Source organism: Corythoichthys intestinalis, chromosome 7 (genome assembly GCF_030265065.1).
Source record: "Corythoichthys intestinalis isolate RoL2023-P3 chromosome 7, ASM3026506v1, whole genome shotgun sequence".
In the NCBI taxonomy this organism is placed as follows: domain Eukaryota; kingdom Metazoa; phylum Chordata; class Actinopteri; order Syngnathiformes; family Syngnathidae; genus Corythoichthys; species Corythoichthys intestinalis.
The window spans coordinates 24,062,609-24,083,801 of record NC_080401.1 but is presented as its reverse complement, the minus strand read 5'-3'; the positions used below and the strand labels follow the sequence as shown (position 1 = coordinate 24,083,801).

The 21,193-nt window shown below is 40.7% G+C and overlaps 2 protein-coding genes across 3 annotated transcripts in view; one reads left to right on the top strand and one right to left on the bottom strand.

The window, feature by feature from the left end:
- Positions 1 to 68: 68 nt before the first annotated feature.
- On the top strand, positions 69 to 1,352 carry uba52 (ubiquitin A-52 residue ribosomal protein fusion product 1). Its single transcript, XM_057842073.1, has 5 exons — positions 69 to 124; positions 561 to 672; positions 781 to 867; positions 1,030 to 1,132; positions 1,206 to 1,352. The coding sequence occupies exons 2-5, from the start codon at positions 570 to 572 to the stop codon at positions 1,297 to 1,299; spliced, it is 387 nt and encodes a 128-aa protein (XP_057698056.1). The 5' UTR covers positions 69 to 124; positions 561 to 569; the 3' UTR covers positions 1,300 to 1,352.
- A 798-nt stretch (positions 1,353 to 2,150) lies between these two features.
- homer3b (homer scaffold protein 3b) overlaps positions 2,151 to 21,193 on the bottom strand; it is a 70,761-nt gene continuing 51,718 nt past the window's right edge. Inside the window, exons 9-10 of one of the 2 annotated variants that reach the window (XM_057842070.1) lie at positions 17,177 to 17,257; positions 2,151 to 4,750 (exon numbers count right to left, since the gene is read on the bottom strand). In XM_057842070.1, coding sequence (XP_057698053.1) covers positions 4,565 to 4,750; positions 17,177 to 17,257 — 267 coding nt within the window. In that variant the 3' untranslated portion in view covers positions 2,151 to 4,564. The remainder of the gene's footprint in view (positions 4,751 to 17,176; positions 17,258 to 21,193) is intronic. The other variant, XM_057842071.1, reaches the window with a different exon arrangement.

Below are 21,193 nucleotides of genomic sequence, written 5' to 3'. Positions count from 1 at the left end.
TCATTACGGAGTAAAGGAATATAACTACGTATTTTAATTTGAAGGTCCAGCGGTGAGCGGAAATGACCTATTACTCTGACTGCAGTTTCCGGTCTCTTTTCGTTGCGGCTCAGCTAACGGCCGGGTGGGTACACGTTCTATCCAATACTTACTCACCCGTCTAAGTTATCGAAATACACATATTCGACAAAAATCCACATCGTGTACTTTACGGCACGTTAATGGTAAAGTTTCATTGGTGACGAAACAAGTCGTAATGCAGGAAGGGGGTATAGGGCGACTAGTTTCCGCGCTAGCAAGGCAGCATGTGGCGCGGCCTTGCTCGCATTTAGCTGAACTAGCCATGGGTCGACGTTAGCCTTTACTGCAAGCTTTAAGGCAATCCACGTCGTCTTTGTCATAAAGGAATTGACTTTGTGAGGGAAAACGTAGGTTAATGGTGACAAAGATACGTGTGTGAGCCACTTGTGCGTGTTAATTTTAGATGCCTAAGCAGGGTGATTTGAAAATTTAACTGGATCGCTCAAATTTAACCTCCCTACTCTCTTACAACTCATCAGCCTGCCAACATGCAGATCTTCGTGAAAACATTGACAGGCAAGACCATCACCCTCGAGGTTGAGCCCAGTGACACCATAGAAAATGTCAAGGCAAAGATCCAAGACAAGGAAGGTGAGTATTATCTGAAAAACAATTGAGCCCCCTACTTTTAATATAGTTACAAGCTTTTAAACAGCCAAGTCAATGTACTACTGTTGCTGTCCTGATAAAATTTTGTAGGAATTCCTCCTGATCAGCAGCGTCTGATCTTCGCTGGCAAACAGTTGGAAGATGGACGCACTCTGTCTGACTACAACATTCAGAAAGGTAAATTTTGTAGGCTCAAATACCAAATAATGGATTCCTGTAACCTGGGGTCTTAGCTCCTAAGTTTTAGTGTGTTGGCCGTTGCAGCTACCTCATTAATACGGAGTTGTTAAAAGTTGCGTGAAGTTGTGACTGACAGCAAGTTTAACCATCTTCCAACAGAATCCACTCTTCATCTGGTGCTTCGTCTGCGCGGTGGCATCATTGAGCCTTCCCTCAGACAGCTGGCTCAGAAGTACAACTGTGACAAGATGATCTGCCGCAAGTATGTTCTGAAAACCTTTTCTTGTGATGGTGTGGTTTTGTTCTGAGCAGTTGTAACTCAGTGTTCTTCACAGGTGTTATGCCCGTCTGCACCCACGTGCTGTCAACTGCCGCAAGAAGAAGTGTGGACACACAAATAACCTTCGCCCCAAGAAGAAGCTGAAGTAGATACTTTGTACTGCATGAGCTGTACATTGTGTTAATTAAATTGAACAAAAGTCTTTGTTTGGTCATGCATTCAATGAATCCCTTAGCTTACAGTTATGGCAGCTGAAAATATACTAACTGAATGATTCAAGCAGCTTTGTCAGGCTGGGACAGGAATGTTGAGCTCAGATTTAAATCCAGCTCAGTTTGTAGAGCAAGGTAAAAATCTCATAAGCCTTTGGCTAGGGATGTCCCCAATATGATGATGTGATCTGAAATTTGGGCTCGATGATGTCTTCAGAGGATGGAAATAGGGTGTAAAATATCAGATTTTAAAAGTCAGTGGCTGACATTGAAGATTATAGATTTTAAAAGTCAGTGGCTGACATTGAAGATTATAGACGTTTAATCCATTTTGTATGTTGTATATTGGCTGCGATTGATCGTTAGCAACTCCCTAGTCAAGTTGGAGTGGCCGTCTTCAGTGAGACGTGATGCCAACCTTTAATTCCAAGGTATTTGCCAGAATTAAGGACCATAAGCAAAAAAAATCATCCAGAGTTATAAGGATATTGCAAAATAAAACATCCTGTACGATACATTTTATACATATTTTCACACTAATGAAACCTTTACAGAGCAAATAAAATGTCCAAAAAATTAACCAAAATAGCTCAATTTGTAACATTGAAATGACCAACTTAATTTACCAATTTTTTAATGTCTAAAACAAAATTTGCAACTTTATGTACTGCACAACTGATTTACACAAAAAAGGGAGCTGTAACATTTTTGCTTTGTTGAAACCTGTTGCAGGAAGACATCCGGATGCCTTTTTTTTTTCCCCCTCAATATATTTGAGGTATTGGATCGGGACTCATCAGCAGATCCCCCAAAATTGGGTGATTGACTCAGAAATTTGTGATCGTGACATCTCTAGTTTTTACTGTTGAAAGATGACTGAGTAATTTCAATAGGTTTGTATACAAAATTCAGATTGCCCCTACAAAAGTGAAAACTAATACAGTGCAAAATCAAAAAATGTAGCTCTGACAGGAAATGCAATGAATGTTAAATGACCAGTAGCAAGAGCAGATGTGTTAAAGCATGAATTTTAATTTGACTTCTACAAATTCAACCATACATTTTCAAATTCAATCTTGAGAAATAAGCTTTGTAACAATGTTTCTTCATTACAAATACTGAGGAAAATAGTTGTACTTACAAGGTGAAGTTCAATAATTATTCTGCCCTTAATTATGAAAGTTTTCATTCCAGTTTATGTAATGATACGGTGTTCCGTTGTTTGGCAACAATTTACACAAGAAGGTGTTGAAAAAGCGAATTACCATACATCTGTGATTTCCTATCTGGTATTGTCAGTTCATCACAATGTGACCGTGACATGATTCACAGATAGGTGAAATATGAGGTGGATTAAAAGCAAAAAAACTTTGAAATTACAAAATACTTGTGACTATAATGTGTGACGAAATCTCTAGAATTTGTTGCATGTCAACAATAAAAAGGTTCAGTTCAGTGGCATTGACGGCAACAGACGTCCAATTCAAACTGGGAAGCAAATGATCGTTGCCAACTCCAAAGAGGTAACGCATTGTAAAGCTATAAAACTATTATTGTAACACTAGGGAATGTCACAAGTGTAAATAATTGGTCCCAAAAAATGGGGGGGCTTTGGTAATGAGGGTGCAGTGCAGTTGAAACTCAACTTTTGTGGGCTATTACTGTAAAAAAAAATTTTTTTTTGCGTAGCATACAGGATGAGGGGTTATTTGAATTTGACCTTATTGGAGGGAGGTGGGCACAATTAAAGAATGTTGTAAACATGTCAAAATCATGCAAAAAAACATGCTAAGATAAACAGAAGGATGCAGAATTCACCACAATCACATGTGAAAAACAAATTCACAAACCATAAACATTATTGCTAATTCAGGAAGGCTTGCGAGTGGCTGCTGAGGTCAGATAAAGCTGACTTGGCTGAAATAATCGCAGGAGCTGTTAATGATGGCCACAAGATGTTACAAGTAAATTGATATTCTGACCACTTGAGCTAGAGGCAAAGTAACATACTTCTCATCCACAAAACAGTTTAATCATGAAATGAGGTGAAATTAGATTTTGTAACAACCCTGTTTAAAATCATATTTAAATCAAGTTAAATGCAACATGTCTTGGGATTTCCTGCACCTATTTTTACCAAGATTACATTAAAATCAAGAGTACAGTGCAATAATAGGCACAGAGCAAAAAAAGTTTTGTTATGTATCAATTTCACAATGCTGACAGGAAAATCTGTTTAGTACCCATTTATTAAAATACTGCATTTGTGCTTGTTCTTTTGATCAGTCACGTTGTTCAAATACTTAGCAGATTTATTGAAGTTTCACATTTATTGGTACTGCAGAGACCTGTGAGGAGTTTGCTGCTTAAATGGACCATTGCAATACAGATGTAAACAAAATCACTTGGCACAGGCATTAACACAGTACAAGGTGCAGAGATAAAGTGAAGCTGCCAGCCTTGTGCTTCAACTTAGCAAAATCTTTATTGTGGCTGAGCGCAACGCTATTGATCAGCATGAATAATAGAGGACATAAAGAGAGGAGCACTAGAAACAAAACAAGGGGATGATGCATGTTGGTGTTCCGTGGGTGCTTGGTGCGAGTCTAGCTGCTGGGAGTCCTGAATAGAATACGTACGCATGGTAAACTGTGGCTGACTTGTAATCAGGCTTTTTATCACTATTTGTCCTTTTCCTGACCAAGTGCACTTTGAGTGCATTTTCCACAGTTGAGGATATAGGAACAACGAGAATTAAGTGTATTTCACTAAATGATATTTCACATACACAGATGTTATTGTCCTTAAAAACAAATACTGAGAAAAGCTTTTTAGAAAACTAGTTAATCCCATGTTGTTGCTACAAATGGCTGTTTTGGCCAAAATCTCAACTTCTTTGTTATCATTTAGAACAAATATATATGTATGGCATCTAATCATCTATGTTTGGAATAGCAGCGATTGGTGTTATGGCACTAAATGTTCTATTGTTGCTTGTCTGTACTCAATTAATTTGTCTGCCACATTCATGTTTTAAAATTAATTACAGATACTGTGTTCTGTGCGTTGTTCCAATGAAAGATTTCTCATGCATGCATTGATCTTATAAAAATCGACACTTCTCTGTCACAAAAATCTAAATGAGATCAAAGTAGTGAAAATGTGTTTTGACTGTGGAGATGCAGCCCGCCTGTAGTTGGGACTACTTATCGACCAGGTTTGCCAGACTTTGTCTCAAGTCATTCAAGTCGCAGATTTTCACATCGAGGGCCTCGAGGAAATGTCGAACTTCGACTTCTGCCTTTTCACGTTCTTCCCTGTTGGAGTTCAGCGTCTTTTCAGTGCTCCTAATTTGGACCTCCAGCTCAGTGTTTCGTCTTTCAAGGTCCTGCAAACAACAATTAGTTAGACCTGTGAGGCAGACCTGCAAACCACCAGGCCATGACGCTGACAAGAGATTCACCCTATTTATAAAAAATATAGATTAAAAAAAAAAAAAAAACTATGAAAATTTAATTTTTTCATTTTAAAAATAATCATCATTGACGTCATCATGAAATGCCCATTCTTTGATAAAGATACAGCATACCAGTTTTTAAATAAAATTATGTTTATATTAGTCATGTATTTGTTTTTGCTAGACAGACTTGCACCAGTACGTTTGTCTTTGTGTTTGTACAAAATGATGAATATTTCTAGCTGTCAAAGTGCAATAAATTGCATTGAAACGTACAAGACTTGTTTCAGCATAAACAATTTCCATTTCTGTTTAGGAGTAAGCACTGCGCATTCATATTTCCCATCTTGCAATGGATTGGGGTAAAGTTATACTCAAATTATTCCAGACTATTTGCTGCTCTTCATCTGTTTATAATGAAGATTTAAAATTGCAGTTGTGCTCTTTATGACCAGGATTGTGTAGTGAATTCTCAATGAACAGTTTATGAATTGAGCACAAAAGTATAAAAGGTTAAGCATGAATATACATAAATCAAAACTGACACAGGAGCTAAAAATGAAAGAATATCTAATCAAGGCAAATCTGTATGCATTGCCCATATTTGATTCACCAAGAAGGCAAAGTAATTTGTTTTGTCCTTGAAGATCACACTCATCCAAGGAAACCAAACAAATAGTGCCATTGAACAAAGTAACTGCATTCCTATTAGTAGATGTATTACTGTTATTTGGTTATTGTGGAGCAATTTAAATTTTTTTTATTTATTTATTTTATTTTTTTAAACCTGTCCTGTTCAGCTGTTTGACACAGAGAATGGAAGTCTAAGTGCCCGGATTCTGAACAGTTTTAATGTTTCACATTGAGAGTCTGACAAACTCCCATTGTGATCATTCAAAATACCTTTTTATTTTGACAAAGCAGCGAACAGGAAGGGATTATGGGGGGACAGAAGAAAAGAAATACAAGAGAAGAAAGAAAAGAAACATACACAAACAACAACAAGAAATACATTGAACATCTAAACTAGTTACTAATATGCTGGTGCTATCGTCAGCGAGATGTATGTGTGAAAGAGGAGAATGGGGGGGGGGTGTCTATAAGACTATAAGCTAAGTGATTGAAAGGGGTAGAGTGTACACAAATCAGTTCTGTGGTCTAGAACCCAGTAATCGTGTGAATCTCTTATAAGTGTGAGCCCGTTGGCGACCAACCCTACGCCGCCGCATCGCCAATCCCGGCACCGGAACCCCCAACCCGAGCATGCCCTACCACATCCAGCAACACGCAAGCCCCACCGGGCGCCCGACAGCCACGCAGACGGGCGGAGAAACCGCGCGGGTGCCAACCCAGGGCCACGGCCCCCACCCAGCCAGCCCGGGGAGGGAGGGCGGGTGGTGGGATGGGGTGGCCATGCGCAGCCCATCCCTCCTCCCGCCGCCCAGCAAAGGAGCCATCGTCCCCCCCCGGGACCCAGGGTAGTCCCCCGGGCCACCCGCGCGCCCATCAACCGGCCTTCAGGGATGGCAGGAGGGGACGTGGGATTGTGGAGCAATTTAATGTAAGCATGACTCCACTAAGCCATCCATTTTCTATACCGCTTGTTGTTATTAAAAGGATCCACGGAATAGACATGTAATTCTTAAAAGATAAATGTTAGTATGAGTTATACTACCGGTATTTGATACTAAAACCCCTCTTAATGTTTTTGTTTTAATACAATCTGTAAAATTATTTTAACTACAACCCCAAGCCAAAAATATGAAATCACCAGTCTCGACCGAGCACTCACTCAGACATTTTATCATGTAGAACAAACTCAGATAAAGAACTTGATGAATAATGATTTAGTTCAAAAGTGCAACTCTTTAGCATTCAGAAACACTAAAGGAAACGAATTTTAAAAAATTTGGTGGTCAGTAAATGTTAATTTTATAGATCAAGTGCAGGGAAATATACAGTGGGGAAAACAAGTATTTTGATACACTGCCAACATACTTCCATATACAGTGGGGAGAACAAGTATGTTGGCAGTGTATCAAATACTTGTTTTCCCCACTGTATATGGAATCACTCCATTCTGAGGAAAAAATATGGAATCATGAGAAACAAAGAACAATCGAAACACATCTCTAGTATTTAGTAGCACCACCTCTGGCTTTTATGGCAGCTTGCAGTCTCTGAGGCATGGTCCTGATGAGTATTCTTCATCAATTTGGAGCCAACTCTCTTTGATTGCAGTTGCCAGATAATCCTTGCAGGTCAGAGCCCTGCTGTGGAACATTTTTTTTTTCAATTTCCACCAAAGGTTATCAATAGGGTTGAGATCTGGGCTATTTGCAGGCCATGACATTGACTGGATGAGTCTTTCTTCAAGGAATGCTTTAACTCTTCTGTCGCATGATGCATTATCATCTTGGAAAATGACATATTTTCAATATAAGATAAGATAGCTGTCTAAAATTTCAATGTAAACTTGTGAATTTATTGAAGATTTAACCACAGCCATCACCCCAGTGCCTTTGCCTGACATGCAGCACCATACCATCAAGGACTGAGGGAATTTTGAAGTCTTCTTCGGGCAGTCATGTCTGTAAATCTCACTGGAACAGCAACAAACAAAAGTTCCAGCATTGTCATTCTTTTAGTGTTTCTGAATGCTAAAGAGACTGCCTCTAAGGGTGTTTTATAAACCTCTCCTTCTGTCAGCTTCACAGGTGGAGTTTGTTGGCGTCCTGCCCTGTGCCGTCCCATCGCCGGTCCTAGCCCCGGGGTTTTCAGCTAGGGCTTATCTGGTGGCGTCTGGTCGTGCGTGGATCCCGTCGGGCACACGCTGGTCTCACGGGCGGGTGGGGGTGCTGTGCGGGCGTCTATTCGGTGCCGCGGCCCTTCCCTGGCCGGCCAGGGTGGGGTGGGGCAGGGGTTGGGTGGTTTATGCGGCAGCCATAGTTCCCTCCCGGGTCGGCTCGGCCAGAGCCGCGTCTACTTGTACCGGATACCGGGGAGGTGCCGCCTGGCGTCATACCGCGCATCCCTCCTGGCCCGGGGGTGGGTTGGGGGGTTGCGCCTCCGTCCCCTTAGTCTGTCTCCGGCCCTGTCCGCCTCCCAGGACCGCGGCGGCTGCCGCTGCCCTCCTGCCAGCGGGGTCGTCGGCGGGGCCTCTTGGGGCCTGCGGGGCCTTGGGTGGGGCTTTCTGTTCCTTGCTGGTGAGGTGGACATCCCCTGGTCTCCGGCGTTTGGCGTAGCGCCTGCTCAGGGTGCGGGGTGGGTCCTTAGCCACCGGGGGATGGTGGGCGGTTGCGCCGTGGGTGGTCTGGGGCGGGGGTTGATCGGGGCACTGGCGCTTCTCCCGCCCTGCGGTCGGTGGTTCCAGTGGACGGGGCCACGCCCGCGGGAGCCTACCTCTTGACTCACGCACTCCTCACTTCAGCGCTGTAAATATCCTTCACCCTGGCACTTACATACTCATTCATTTCTCCGGGGAGAGTTGGTCTGGTCTGGCTCCCCCCTGTTTTTAATGCATCACACACCAAGGTTGTGGGATGGTTGGGACCTGGTGGGGGGGGACCTCACCGTTACCTCCTCACGGCAGGCCCTGCCATCCCTGCACCTTTTTTAACGCACCACACACATTAATCTCCACAGGAGAGGCAGCTGGGCTGAATTTCCATGCTGCGGTTCCACTGCCCCAAGCCAAGCTCTCCTATTTTAGTGCATACATTGCACTCCCCTCCCTTCACAATCCCATCACGGTGCTGGGTTATGGCTGCCAACTGGGAACCTGGCAGCCACAGTAATAGGGTGGTAGGTGGGTCCCACACTTTTTTTTCTATGGTATGGCTCCCGAGGCGTGGCCTCCTCTCTGCCTGGGCTGCCGGCCGTGGGACTGGGGGGAGGTCGGGGCTCCGGTCTCGCGTCGCCCCACGGTGGCTCCTCGGCGTTCTCCTGCTTCCGCCTTTCCCTCTCTTCTCTAACTGGGTATCCGCCCTGTGCTCCGCCACGGATCGCTGGCTGGGCAGCGGTGTATCGGCTGGATGTTGCCTGCTACGGCTGGGGACCCTGCCCTGCCCTGCCCTGGGCTTGGTGGGCCGCTGGGGGACCCGTGGTTTGCTGTGCCGGCTGGGGGGCTGCGGCGACGGCTCGTGGCCCGGGTGGGCGAACGGGGTTGGGGACGGGCGTGGGGTTGGTGGTGCGTCCCCTCTTGCCATCCCTGAAGGCCTGTAAATGGGTGCGCGGGTGGCCCGGGGGACCACCCTGGATTCCGGGGGGGGGGCGCCGAGGGCTCCTTTGCTGGGCAGCTGGAGGAGGGATGGGCTGCGCTGAGATGTCCCGATCGATCGGGTCCGATCACGTCATTTTCAAAGTATCGGAATCGGCAAAAAAATATCGGCCAGGCCTTTTTTAAAATATATATATATATATATATATATATATATTTTTTTTTTTTTTAATTAAATCGTTTTCTAATTGTATTTAACATTACAGACATAATATGTTACACTCATCCAGAGTCTTTAGTTTAGGCTTAAGGTAGGGTTATCAAATTTATCCCGATAACGGCGGCAATTAGTTTTTTAAAAAATGTGACACGTTAAAATATTTAACGCAATTATTGCATGCGCTGCACGACCCACTCACGCATTGTCGCGCTTAGTCTATAACGACGCCGTTTTACCTATATAGAAAGATTAAAGGCAGCGTAATATGAGCAGAGTGAATTTTGGCAGCCTTTGTAGCCTTTTTTTAATTGGCTAAAGCCTTACAATCCCTCTCCATACGATTAGAAATATCATGGGAAGCAATGTGGAGAAGCAAGGTGGCAATTGATCTTTTTCTTAACACCTTATGTTATTCCCCAACGCAGAGAAGATATATCAATTGGTAGCACTACGCACAGTCATGGTTCCACTTCCCATCATGCATTTGAGCATGGCCACAGTATCATTTACTGAAAGCTCAACAAATACACTAGATGGCAATATTTAGTCACAATATACAAAGTCACAAGTCTTTCTATCCATGGATCCCTCTCACAGAAAGAATGTTAATAATATAAATGCCATCTTGAGGATTTATTGTCATAATAAACAAATACAGTACTTATGTACTGTATGTTGAATGTATGTATTCGTCCGAGTTTTATTCATTTTTTTCTTAATGCATTGCCAAAATGTATATGATCGGGAATGATTAGAATTGAATCGTGAGCAAAAAAAAAAGCAATAGGATCGGGAAATATCGGGATCGGCAGATACTCAAACTAAAACGATCGGGATCGGATCGGGAGCAAAAAAACATGATCGGAACAACCCTAATTAAAACTGTTCAGAATATCCGGGCACTTAGACTTTCATTCTTTGGTCAAACAGCTGAACAGTACAGGTTAAAAAAAAAAAAAAAAAAAAAAAAAAAAAGAATGCTAAAGAGTATCACTTTTGAACAAATTCACTATTTTTTCAAGCTTTTTATCTGAGTTTGTTCAACATGATAAAATGTCTGAGTGAGTGCTCGTCCGGGACGGTTGATTCCATACTTTTTGCTAGGGGTTGTAGTAGGTTGCCATTGTTGTTGATGTCGCAGGGTGGTGACGTCATATGGGCACGCTGCCGGATTTCCACAGTGTCACTCTTTAACTACATAAACATGTTGTCGGTTCTGCCCTTACAATTTGAACCCGAGCAGAATATTAATGAGAAGGACAACCCTGTCGATATTTCACAAAACGGGCAGCAAAAGCAAAATGAAAACGAAAGACGGGATGAGAGGAGTAGCGTACATGTGTCAAGTTCGCTAGTGACAGCTAACACTCTCCTGCTCTAGTGACAAGCAGAAGAGTGTTTGATGTCAAAAAATGTTTGCAGATCTTCACGGTAAACTATTGTGTGATCCAACTAATTCCAGAATTATTATGGAGATAGTTAGCATCCAGAGCTGCCTTGTGCTTTATACAGTGGTGCAAATAAGTATTTAGTCAACCACTAATTGTGCAAATTCTCCCACTTGAAAATATTAGAGAAGCCTGTTTGATTTTTAAAGAATTTATTTGCAAATCATGATGGAAAATAAGTATTTGGTCAATACCAAAAGTTCATTTCAATACTTTGTTATGTACCCTTTGTTGGCAGTAATGGAGGCCAAACGTTTTCTGTAATTCCTCACAACCTTTTCACACACTGTTGCTGGTATTTTGGCCCATTCCTCCATGCAGATCCCCTCTAGAGCACTGATGTTTTGGGGCTGTCGTTGGGCAACACAGACTTTCAACTCCCTCCGCAGATTTTCTATGGGGCTGAGACCTGGAGACTGGCTAGGCCACTCCAGGACCTTGAAATGCTTCTTACAAAGCCACTCCTTTGTTGCCCTGGCTGTGTGTTTGGGATCATTGTCATGCTGAAAGACCCAGCCAAGACCCTTGCCCTTGCTGATGGAAGGAGATTTTCACTCAAAATGTCTCGATACATGGCCCCATTTATTCTTTCCTTTACACAGATCAGTCATCCTGGTCCCTTTGCAGAAAAACAGCCCCAAAGCATGATGTTTCCACCCCCATGCTTCACAGTGGGTATGATGCAATTTAGTATTCTTTTTCCTCCAAACAAGAGAACCTGTGTTTCTACCAAAAAGTTCTATTTTGGTTTCATCTGACCATAACACATTCTCCCAGTCCTCTTCTGGATCATCCAAATGCTCTCTAGCGAACTGCAGACGGGCCTGGACTAGGCATGTGCCGGTATGAGATTTTGACGGTACGATAACCGTGAGCAAAAATACCGCGGTTTCACGGTATCACGGTATTGCAATTATAGCTCCAAAATTTTGAGATGTATGGGTTTAAAAAAAAACAACAACAAAAAAAACTTTTTTCCACTGAACAGGATTTTTTTTCCAGAACATATTTGCAGATTGGAACATGAATATAATGTGAAAATAAATAAACAAAAAACAAATGAATAATTGTTATTAAAAAAAGTAAAAACACTTCTAAATAAAATTAAAAAGATATATATACTGTATGACTTTTTTTGAGGGGGGGAGCTCAAGTGAAGTTTCGCCATTTTCAGCCACTGTGTCAACTCTAGTCTACATGACGTCATGCCTTTGTGTGAAAAAGAGCATAAAGAATTCATAAGTGAATAAGTTAGTTAAAAATTTATAAGTTAGTTTTATAAGTTAGTTAAAATCTAAATATTGTTGAGGAAAGGTTCCATCTAAAAAAAAAAAAATAAAAAAAAAAACCAAAAAAAAAAACATTACGAGGGAGACCTCTTTTCGACATTAGCGATCTTTAACGCTATCTTTTTTTTTTTTTTTTTCCCCCTTCATTCTAGCTTGTTTCTCACTCAGCGGCTGTGAAACTTAAAACCTCGACGAAGCTGCTCCCCCAGCTAAGCTTAGGCTAACATTCGTCTTTGTAAGTTTTAGTTAGTTTGTATATTGAATTTGATAGGAAAATGTGTGTTTTGTTTTTAGCAAACTTTTTCATGGTGCTACACTGCTCCTGCTATCCTGTTGAACCTACTCACACGTGGAAAAATACAACTGTACAGCGTTTTAAATGTATTCATTTTGTATATTTCACCACGATTTGAGAGCTCAATAAATTGAAGAAAAGTATACCTTGTGTTTGTTTTTGGGTTTGCTGGCTGTTTAGCAGAATAGCTTCACTGACACACGGCAAAGAACGGGAAGGGGTGAGCGCTGCCGCGCCAAGCCACTTCGGCTGCATTTTGGCTCATGAAAAATAGCGAATACCGTACTAAGGTATGACGGAAAATTTTAGTGGTATTGAAACCGCGACGTTTTCACACCACGGTAAACCGTGAAACCGGTAACCGGCACATGTCTAGCCTGGATGTGTACTTTCTTCAGCAGGGGGACACGTCTGGCAGTGCAGGATTTGAGTCCCTGGCGGCGCATTGTGTTACTGATAGTAGCCTTTGTTACTGTGGTCCCAGCTCTCTGTAGGTCATTCACTAGGTCCCCTCGTGTGGTTCTGGGATTTTTGCTCCCTGTTCTTGTTATCATTTTGACGCCACGGGGTGAGGAGGGAGTTGAAAGTCCGTGATGCCCAATGACAGCCCCAAAAAAATCACTGCTCTAGAGGAGATCTGAATGGAGGAATGGGCCAAAATACCAGCAACAGTGTGTGAAAAGCTTGTGAAGAGTTACAGAAAACGTTTGGCCTCTGTTGTTGCCAACAAAGGGTACATAAGAAAGTATTGAGATGAGCTTTTGGTATAGACTAAATACTTATTTTCCACCATGATTTGCAAATAAATTCTTTAACAATCAAACAATGTGATTTTCTGTTTTTTTCCCACATTCTGTCTCTTATGGTTGAAGTTTAGCCGTGTTGACAATTACAGGCCTCTCTAATATTTTCAAGTGGGAGAACTTGCCCAATTAGTGGTTGACTAAATACTTATTTGCCCCACTGTATATGATTAGGGTATACAGTGAAATACAGCAGTTTGATTATTTTTTTTTGCATTACATAACATGAAAACGTCGATGCAAGCTACCGAGCCGTCATGGCTTACCTTATTTTTGTCACGTAAAAGTGCTGTCCGCGTTGATGATCATCCTGCCTGTGTTCTTTGTTTATCAGATGTTGCTCTCGAGAGTCCCGAAGCTGGCTTCCAGGTGATTAAGCGACTTTGCCTGGGTTTTTTCATTTGCCTGCCGCCCTTGTTTTTGGAATACTCTACCATGTGCAGGTATTTGAGTTCATTATTTCTTTTTCGCCTTGCTTTTACGTTTTCTCACCACGGTTTTCCATGTTTTTTTCCTATTGTCTCGCTTTTGGCGATCGTGTTTTTTGTGTGTTGAATAAACCCTTGTACGCAACCCCTTTGCATTTGTTGTCTGCTTTGTGAACAAGCCTCGCTTCCGCATTCAGGGACCGTTTGTTAATTTTCATATGAGGACTTGAGTTACTGATAGCAGCTAATAGATCGAGAAACAATACACATAAAATCTGCGGAGTTGAAAGTCCGTGTTGCCCAACGACAGCCCCAAAACATCACTGCTCTAGAGGAGATCTGCATAGAATAATGGGCCAAAATACCAGCAACAGTGTGTGACAAGCTTGTGAAGAGTTACAGAAAACGTTTGGCCTCCGTTATTGCCAACAAAGGGTACATAACAAAGTATTAAGATGAACTTTTGATATTGACCAAATACTTATTTTCCACCATGATTTGCAAATAAATTCTTTAAAAATCAAACAATGTGATTTCCTGAGGGGGGGGGGGTTGTCCACATTTTGTCTCTCATGGTTGAGGTTTACCCATGTTGATGATTACAGGCCTCTCTAATATTTTCAAGGGGAGAACAATTAGTGGTTGACTAAATACTTATTTGCCCCACTGTGCGCTACTCCTCTCATCCCGTCTTCCGTGTTCACTTTACTTTTGCTGCTCGTTTTGTGAGATATTGACAGGGCTGTCCTTCTCATTAATATTCCGCTCGGGTTCAAATTGGAAGGGCAGAAACGACGACATGTCGCAACAATTTCTGATGACGAAAAAAACTTTATTTCATTGTAAACACAAAGCAGCGGCCACAGACCACTGATGTTTTTCTCCTCTCATGCGCGACTTGAGGGCTTTTGACCCCCATTGTCCCACATAATTATTATTTTTTTTCCAAACTTTGCACCGGGCAATGTTGTTACTGTCACTAGGTGTGCACCACCCCTTGAATAAACCATTCAAATTTTATTTTTATTACAGTTCCCCATCTCTGCATATTGTCACTCACCTCTACAACTGCGAAAATCAGGAAATGGCGTCAAGGCGACAACTAAAGACGCCAACGTAGACTGAGGTTGCGGACAACATATATTAATCCCAAACTCATATTTAGTGCACAACTATTATTAAAGCAAATACACACTACAAGTTTTACAGCGGACTACAATGATTTCCCTCGCATTAAACACATCATCTCGAAATATAGTACCTACTGGTATTTTCCATTATATTCCATTAAATTATGACAACGTAAGATCTCCATTACCCGTATTTTGAATTCAAGACATTTTAAGACTTTTCAACGACCTGCGGGAACCCTGCTGGACTCCAAACAATTCATATTTGCACCTATGGATAAGTTCCGTGAACCTAACAGATGTGTGTCAAGGAAGCTGGATTACTAGGAAAATCACACATGCATCCTCGTAGAGATTCAAACCCACAACTGACTTTGAATCAGATATGCTACTGTGTCAGTAAATAGGACTGTACAAGGATAAATGTTCAACCAATTGTCAGATGTGGTAGAATTTATTTTCCAGCTAAGTACTAGCTAACCCACTTGATAGGCAGGTATACCATTCATTCCTTTAGGACAGTTGAAAGTTTAAAATTTTTCATTCTTTTCTTTTAAAAAAAAAAAAAAAAAAAAGGAATTTACATTAATTGAGCCTGGTACAACTGCCAGCACACTGCAATTCCTCGTTGTGCCAGAAGAGATCACTCTTTTCAGGAAAAGCAACACAAAAATTAGAGTGACAGACGCTGGTTTACCTGCAACCCTATAACCACAAGCGCAATAAAATATTTGAAGAATTTGCAAGTAGGGGCAGCATGTGGAATATATGCCAAGTCAATCTGCATAACAGTTCTTGTGGTAAGGAATTTGCATGTTCTAGCTGTAGCTACTGCAAGTTTTTTTTTTTTGTCTTCAAAATTCTCAAATACGCATATTTGCTAAATTAAAGACCTGTTAACTTACAGATTTCACGAATGCTTTGTTGTGACATATGGCAGGATCCCATTCCCAGACACAGTCTTCCGTTTTACAAGCCTCAGACGGATGTAACTGTATAATTCTACTGATCAATTTATATTTTCAGTTGTTTATTATAATAAGGTGAATATTATATATATATTATAGATATGTATACTATAGGTGTAGTATACTAGGAAATAATTGACCATTTTGAGGGCATGTGCATTGCAAACGGACTTATTTGGACACTTAACTTGAAATAAATAGATTGTATGCCTATTTGTGTTGCGTTTTGTTTTGCTGCAAAGTAGGCTAGGATATGCTGGTCCCTAACAACGCAACAAATCTGCTCTGGAGTAAACTCACTGAAGGTACCGGTATGAGAATAACATTCGGAGACTGAACTATTCATGGCCTGATATGAATTTAGGATTGGAAGAACAGTACTTGGTCCAGCGCTGACAACACTTCACGAGCACACAAGCAAGGCCGGCCCAGCCTATACGCAGAATATGCAGCTGCTTAGGGCCACCACTAGGGGGCCCCCAATCTGGCAAGCGCATTTTATACGTTAATAGAGCATCGTGAATAATGTGGCGTGCATTGCCGTTTATCTATGCAAACATCCATTTTCTTATTATTACAATCTGGCAACCTGGGGAGTGACGTTGAACTTGCTTTGTGATGATTGGTGCTCAAACTTGATTGGAAAATATATGCACGAATATGTCGAAGAGAATTTATCCTTTGGAGCAGAGAAACGAAAGAAGGAGAAAATCAGAAGAAAAGAAACAACAGTATCAAAGTAATATAGCATGTTGTTGAAGTTGTTGTTGCGCAAGACACTCTGACTTGAACGTTGTTGTCAGCTGAGCTTGTCAATATGTCGTACTGGTAATTGCCATTAGCCGCAGTGCCCCCGCCGCCTAATATGGCCCCCGCCTTAAACGCACCTTAAACGAAGTGTGGAAAGGTAAAAAAATAGTCGGCAAAATACCCTGGAGAAATTTATCTGTCTCATTGCATTTATATCGCACATTATTATCAAGTGGTATGCCACGTATCAGCCTACGGTCAATCTACTTAATTAGTTGAGCATTCCCCACAGTACACGTTTTTGTTGACGAATATTTTCCTGGGCTGAATTTTGTTCCACGTAATCATATGTTGTACTTTGGATGATTCAAAGGAGCTATTGAGAAGTATCTCAGTATGGAATTGGAGGTGGAGCGCCGTCCTCTTCACAAGATGAGGATTTCCCCAAATGTACAATTCAAGGTAATGCTGGGCAATGTCGTGTACATAGTTAAGAGATCAAGAATCAAGAAAGATGCACATAAGGTATACAATTTTAATACATTTTTACAAAAATATGGGCCCCTTGGTATTATTTTGCTTAGGGCCCCCAAATGGCCTGGGCCGGCCCTGCACACAAGAACACAATCACGGACAAGAACGCATATTGAAAAACGGCCAAAGCTTTATAGTCAAAACACTTAGCGAATTACCCCATTTTGTCTGTAATTTGGAATGTGTTAGTCCTCATTATTCTGCACAAACTGTTCCCCATTAACTGCAATGTGATGCAGCCTGGGAAAAGATGAGAGAAACAAACAATTTCACCTGGAGTCTCTGTATGGCCTCTTCTCTCTCCCTTTCTAGCTCCCCCACATCAGTTCTCTTGCTCTGTAGACTGTGTATTTCCTGTAAATGATTACGTCAAAAATGTCACATGGGAAACTCCATTATTGTTAGTATTAGAGAATCACTTGTTATTTTAAGCAAAAAAAAAAAAAAAAGACATTTGCCATGGTATTGTGGACCGTGATTATCTGTTGTAACAGACATTGTAATGTCAACCACAAAAACAAGAACTTTAAGGTAATCTTTTAATTATGTGTTTTTTTATTGTCAATGGTTGTTTTTCTAGAAAAAGTGAGCAAAGGTTTTGAAACAACAAATGATGTTGGTCCTTTTTTGCTTCACTGTAACATTCCTTAATTAAAGTGTGGTCTTGGATATAGCTTTGCAACATGTTTTGCGTTTCTGTATACCATGGGGCTGACATTTTTTTAATATTCAGAATTATGATTATTGTAAAACTTTTTTTTTTTTTTAAAGAGAACCACTGATAGAAAGACTTGTAGTTCTTAAAAGATAAACGTTATTATGAGTTCAATTAATATAGTAAAACCCATTTTGATGTTTTCTATTTTATACAATTTGTAAAATTAGTTTAACCCTTTAACACCTAAGCCTATTTTGGCCGAATGTGCATGCATTTGATGTTGCCTTTATTTTTCAAAGAAAAAAATGTTTACAATGGCCAAGTTGGGTCCCTCCTTTAAGGACACCTTGAACCTCATGTCCAAACTGTTGTTTTCTTCACTGACCAATTATAATCCACATTTTGGACCCAAACAGACAAAAAAAAAAAAAAAAAAATATCCCAAAATCTTTTTTCAAAATTTCTAATGTTGATGTCCCATTGACAACCAAACATGCTCGACCAACCGTTTTGAAGCTTGATAATATTTATTCAACTTGTTAGGATGAACATTCAATAGAAAAAAATAAGATTGAATAGTTTTATGTTTGACAATTCAACACAAACAGCAGGTATGGTCATAGGCGTTTTTGGCTTTTACACATACTATGGTCAAAACAGGTTATATACAGTGCAAAATAGTGAGAAAAAATATTATGTATATCATCTAACACACAAAGGGTTTGGAGGATATCTCTTTGTGAAGTTAGGTGTTGTACCCATCACCTTATCAAAAGTATATACGTACATGCAATCAAGCTTCTCGAACACACATCTACATAAAATTGAAAAGATTATAGTGAAGAAATATATATATATATATATATATATATATATAACATTGAAAAAAACTATTGTAAGAAATATTGACAAGTTCAGTTCAATTCAAATTTTTCAGGCATGCGACCCAATAAAGTGTTTTTTTTTTTTTTTTGCGCACTCAACAAAGCTTCTTCTTGAACAGGTCACGGAGCTGCGTTACGCACAATGTCACACAGCCTACTCTTTCGCCGTTTGCGCGCTGCTGTCACTTCTACTCGCCGAGACGGCGACTCATCCAAAGATAACAACGACAAATATGGCTCATCTTCTTCCTTGAGTTAATGAAATAATGCATTAGCTTGCGCTAAATGTAGTTTTAGATTTATTCTGCACGTTTCAAAGTCGCTCGCTCAAACCAACCGGCCGTCGCTTGCTTCGCATGCCTACCTTTCATTAGATGGCGCCTCGTTTGTAAATTTATTAAAAATGATCAAATTCGGTTCGTCCTTCTTGACTTCACAACGGCTCTTGGGATATGTAGTCTTTTGTGCTGCTTACGGTTTTGAAAAAGGACAAGAAATGATGGAGATATGGAGATAGATACATGGTCCATGCAGCATTTTAATGCATATTTATGAGTGCAATAAAAATTATGTAATTCAAATGACATAATCTCTCGTTTTTCTTGGTCAATTGACTTCAAATAAAAACTGGTGTGGACATCAACTTCCACACTTTCAAATGAGACCAGCCAGCGGCATGTGGGTGAAGTAATTACAGCGTAACGAAGCTTCAAAGACGATATGCGTAAACGCATCGCTGCTGACACATTCGGTGTTAAAGGGTTAACTAGTAGGTCACCATTGTTGTTGACATCGCAGAGCTGTGACGTCATTGGGTTACGCTGCTTTCAGCGTATGACTCTGACACTCAAAGTACTACCGTGCACTTTCAGCTTGTTTTGTTTAGATGCATACAGACAGAACATACTAAAGATGCCTTAAGAAAATACTTAAACATGATAGATAAGGGTGGTCTAAATACATTATATGACTATTGTGGTCAACAGATCAACAATCTGCTATAAAACACAAGTAGTAAGTACTCGCCACTTTTAACCGATGTGCACATGTGTTGGACGTCTCGCTGCATATGTAAGAATTGCAGAACACCGGTAGTGTTCGTCTAGTGATAGTGACAAACTATGTCATCACCCCGAGCATCCCATTCGCGGATAAAACATGCCACCCTCCGTAGGTCAAAAGATGTACAAATTATAGATTTTTAACTCAATGGCAATATTTTATGTGTTTCTAATAACATATTTTAGTAAAAGAGAACAATTGTGACTTATTACAGCCTACAAGTCTCTATTCCGAGGTTCCTTTTACCAATAAAAGCACAATATTAAGTTGTAAAGATCCAAAACAAATGCTGCACACATGCCGAGAACTGTTAGCATGTTTGTAATGGCAAGCTACACATTCAGTATTATAGAAACACAATGAAAGAGTCAATGATTTGGCACATCGACATCAGGAAGGGCATCTGGTGTAAAAACTATGCCAAAAAAACATGCGAGTGACCCTGACAGGACAAGCTGAAACTCGCAACAACCACATATAGTTTGATAAAAACACAGATTTGATTCTTGATGTGTCAAAATCCATACCCGATCTATCTTGCCACACTGTTTTGGTGTCCGCTTTTTTAAGTTCTTGTAGTATATCTCCTGCCTATTTCATTGCATCCTGGAGGGGAAGCAAGGCTGTGTTGTTTTGGCCGCAAACTCCCAGCGCTCACGGCTCACGCATCATGGTAATACACGTGACCCTTTTTTTTCCATCCTTGATTAGAAAATGTGACATGTGATGTCACTCCCATGACTACAGTATTCTTCATTCTACATACATTATGGGGCAATAACAAAATAGTAACGCACAGGCATCAAGGAAAGTAATTTTACTCAGATTACTGATTTAGAAAAATGAACGCGTTAGATTGTTCTTTACTGAAAGAAAGTAATCAGATTACAGTTACGCATTACTCACATAACGCTTTACTGACAACACTGCTTTTATATGACCGTTAAATACACAAGCTTGACGCTACCTTAACGGGAGCTATTTTTTCACTGGACGCTCTGGCAGTGTTCAACGCAAGCTGCGACAAACGGCAGTAACTTTGTCATACCGCAAAATATGAAAACGATTAAAACCATTACTCACCAAATTCAATATGCTGGCGAATGCATTCATCTAAAAAAAAAAAAATTGGGAGTGAGACCTCACCTCGTCCAGCGAACGTGAATTTGTTCTTAGGACAAGATCATCTGTAGCAATTAGCGATCTTTGACGCTCTTTTTCTCCTCCCCACATACAAACTTGATTCTCTCTCAGCGGCTGTGATTAACCTCAATGAAGTTGCTCTCCTAACTAAGCCTTGCCTATCATTCGTCTTTGTAAGTTTTTAGTAACTTTGTGTATTGAATTTGAAAGGAAAATGTGTGTTTTGTTTTTGGCGAACTTTTTCATGAAGCTAAACTGTTGAAGCGACTCACACGTGGAAAAATACGATTGTACAACGTTTTAAATGTATTCATTTGGTATATTTCAGTTACCACGATTTGAGAGATCAATAAATTGAAGAATTTACGCCTTGCGTTTGGAGTGTTTCTTTTTGGGTTTGCTGGAATAGCGTCACTGACACTCGCACCATCAAACAGAGGAAGGGGTAAGTGCTGCCGCGCCAAGCCACTTCTGGCTGCATTTTCGACACATGAAAAATAACGAATACGTACTACTGTATGACGGAAAATTTTAGTGGATTTG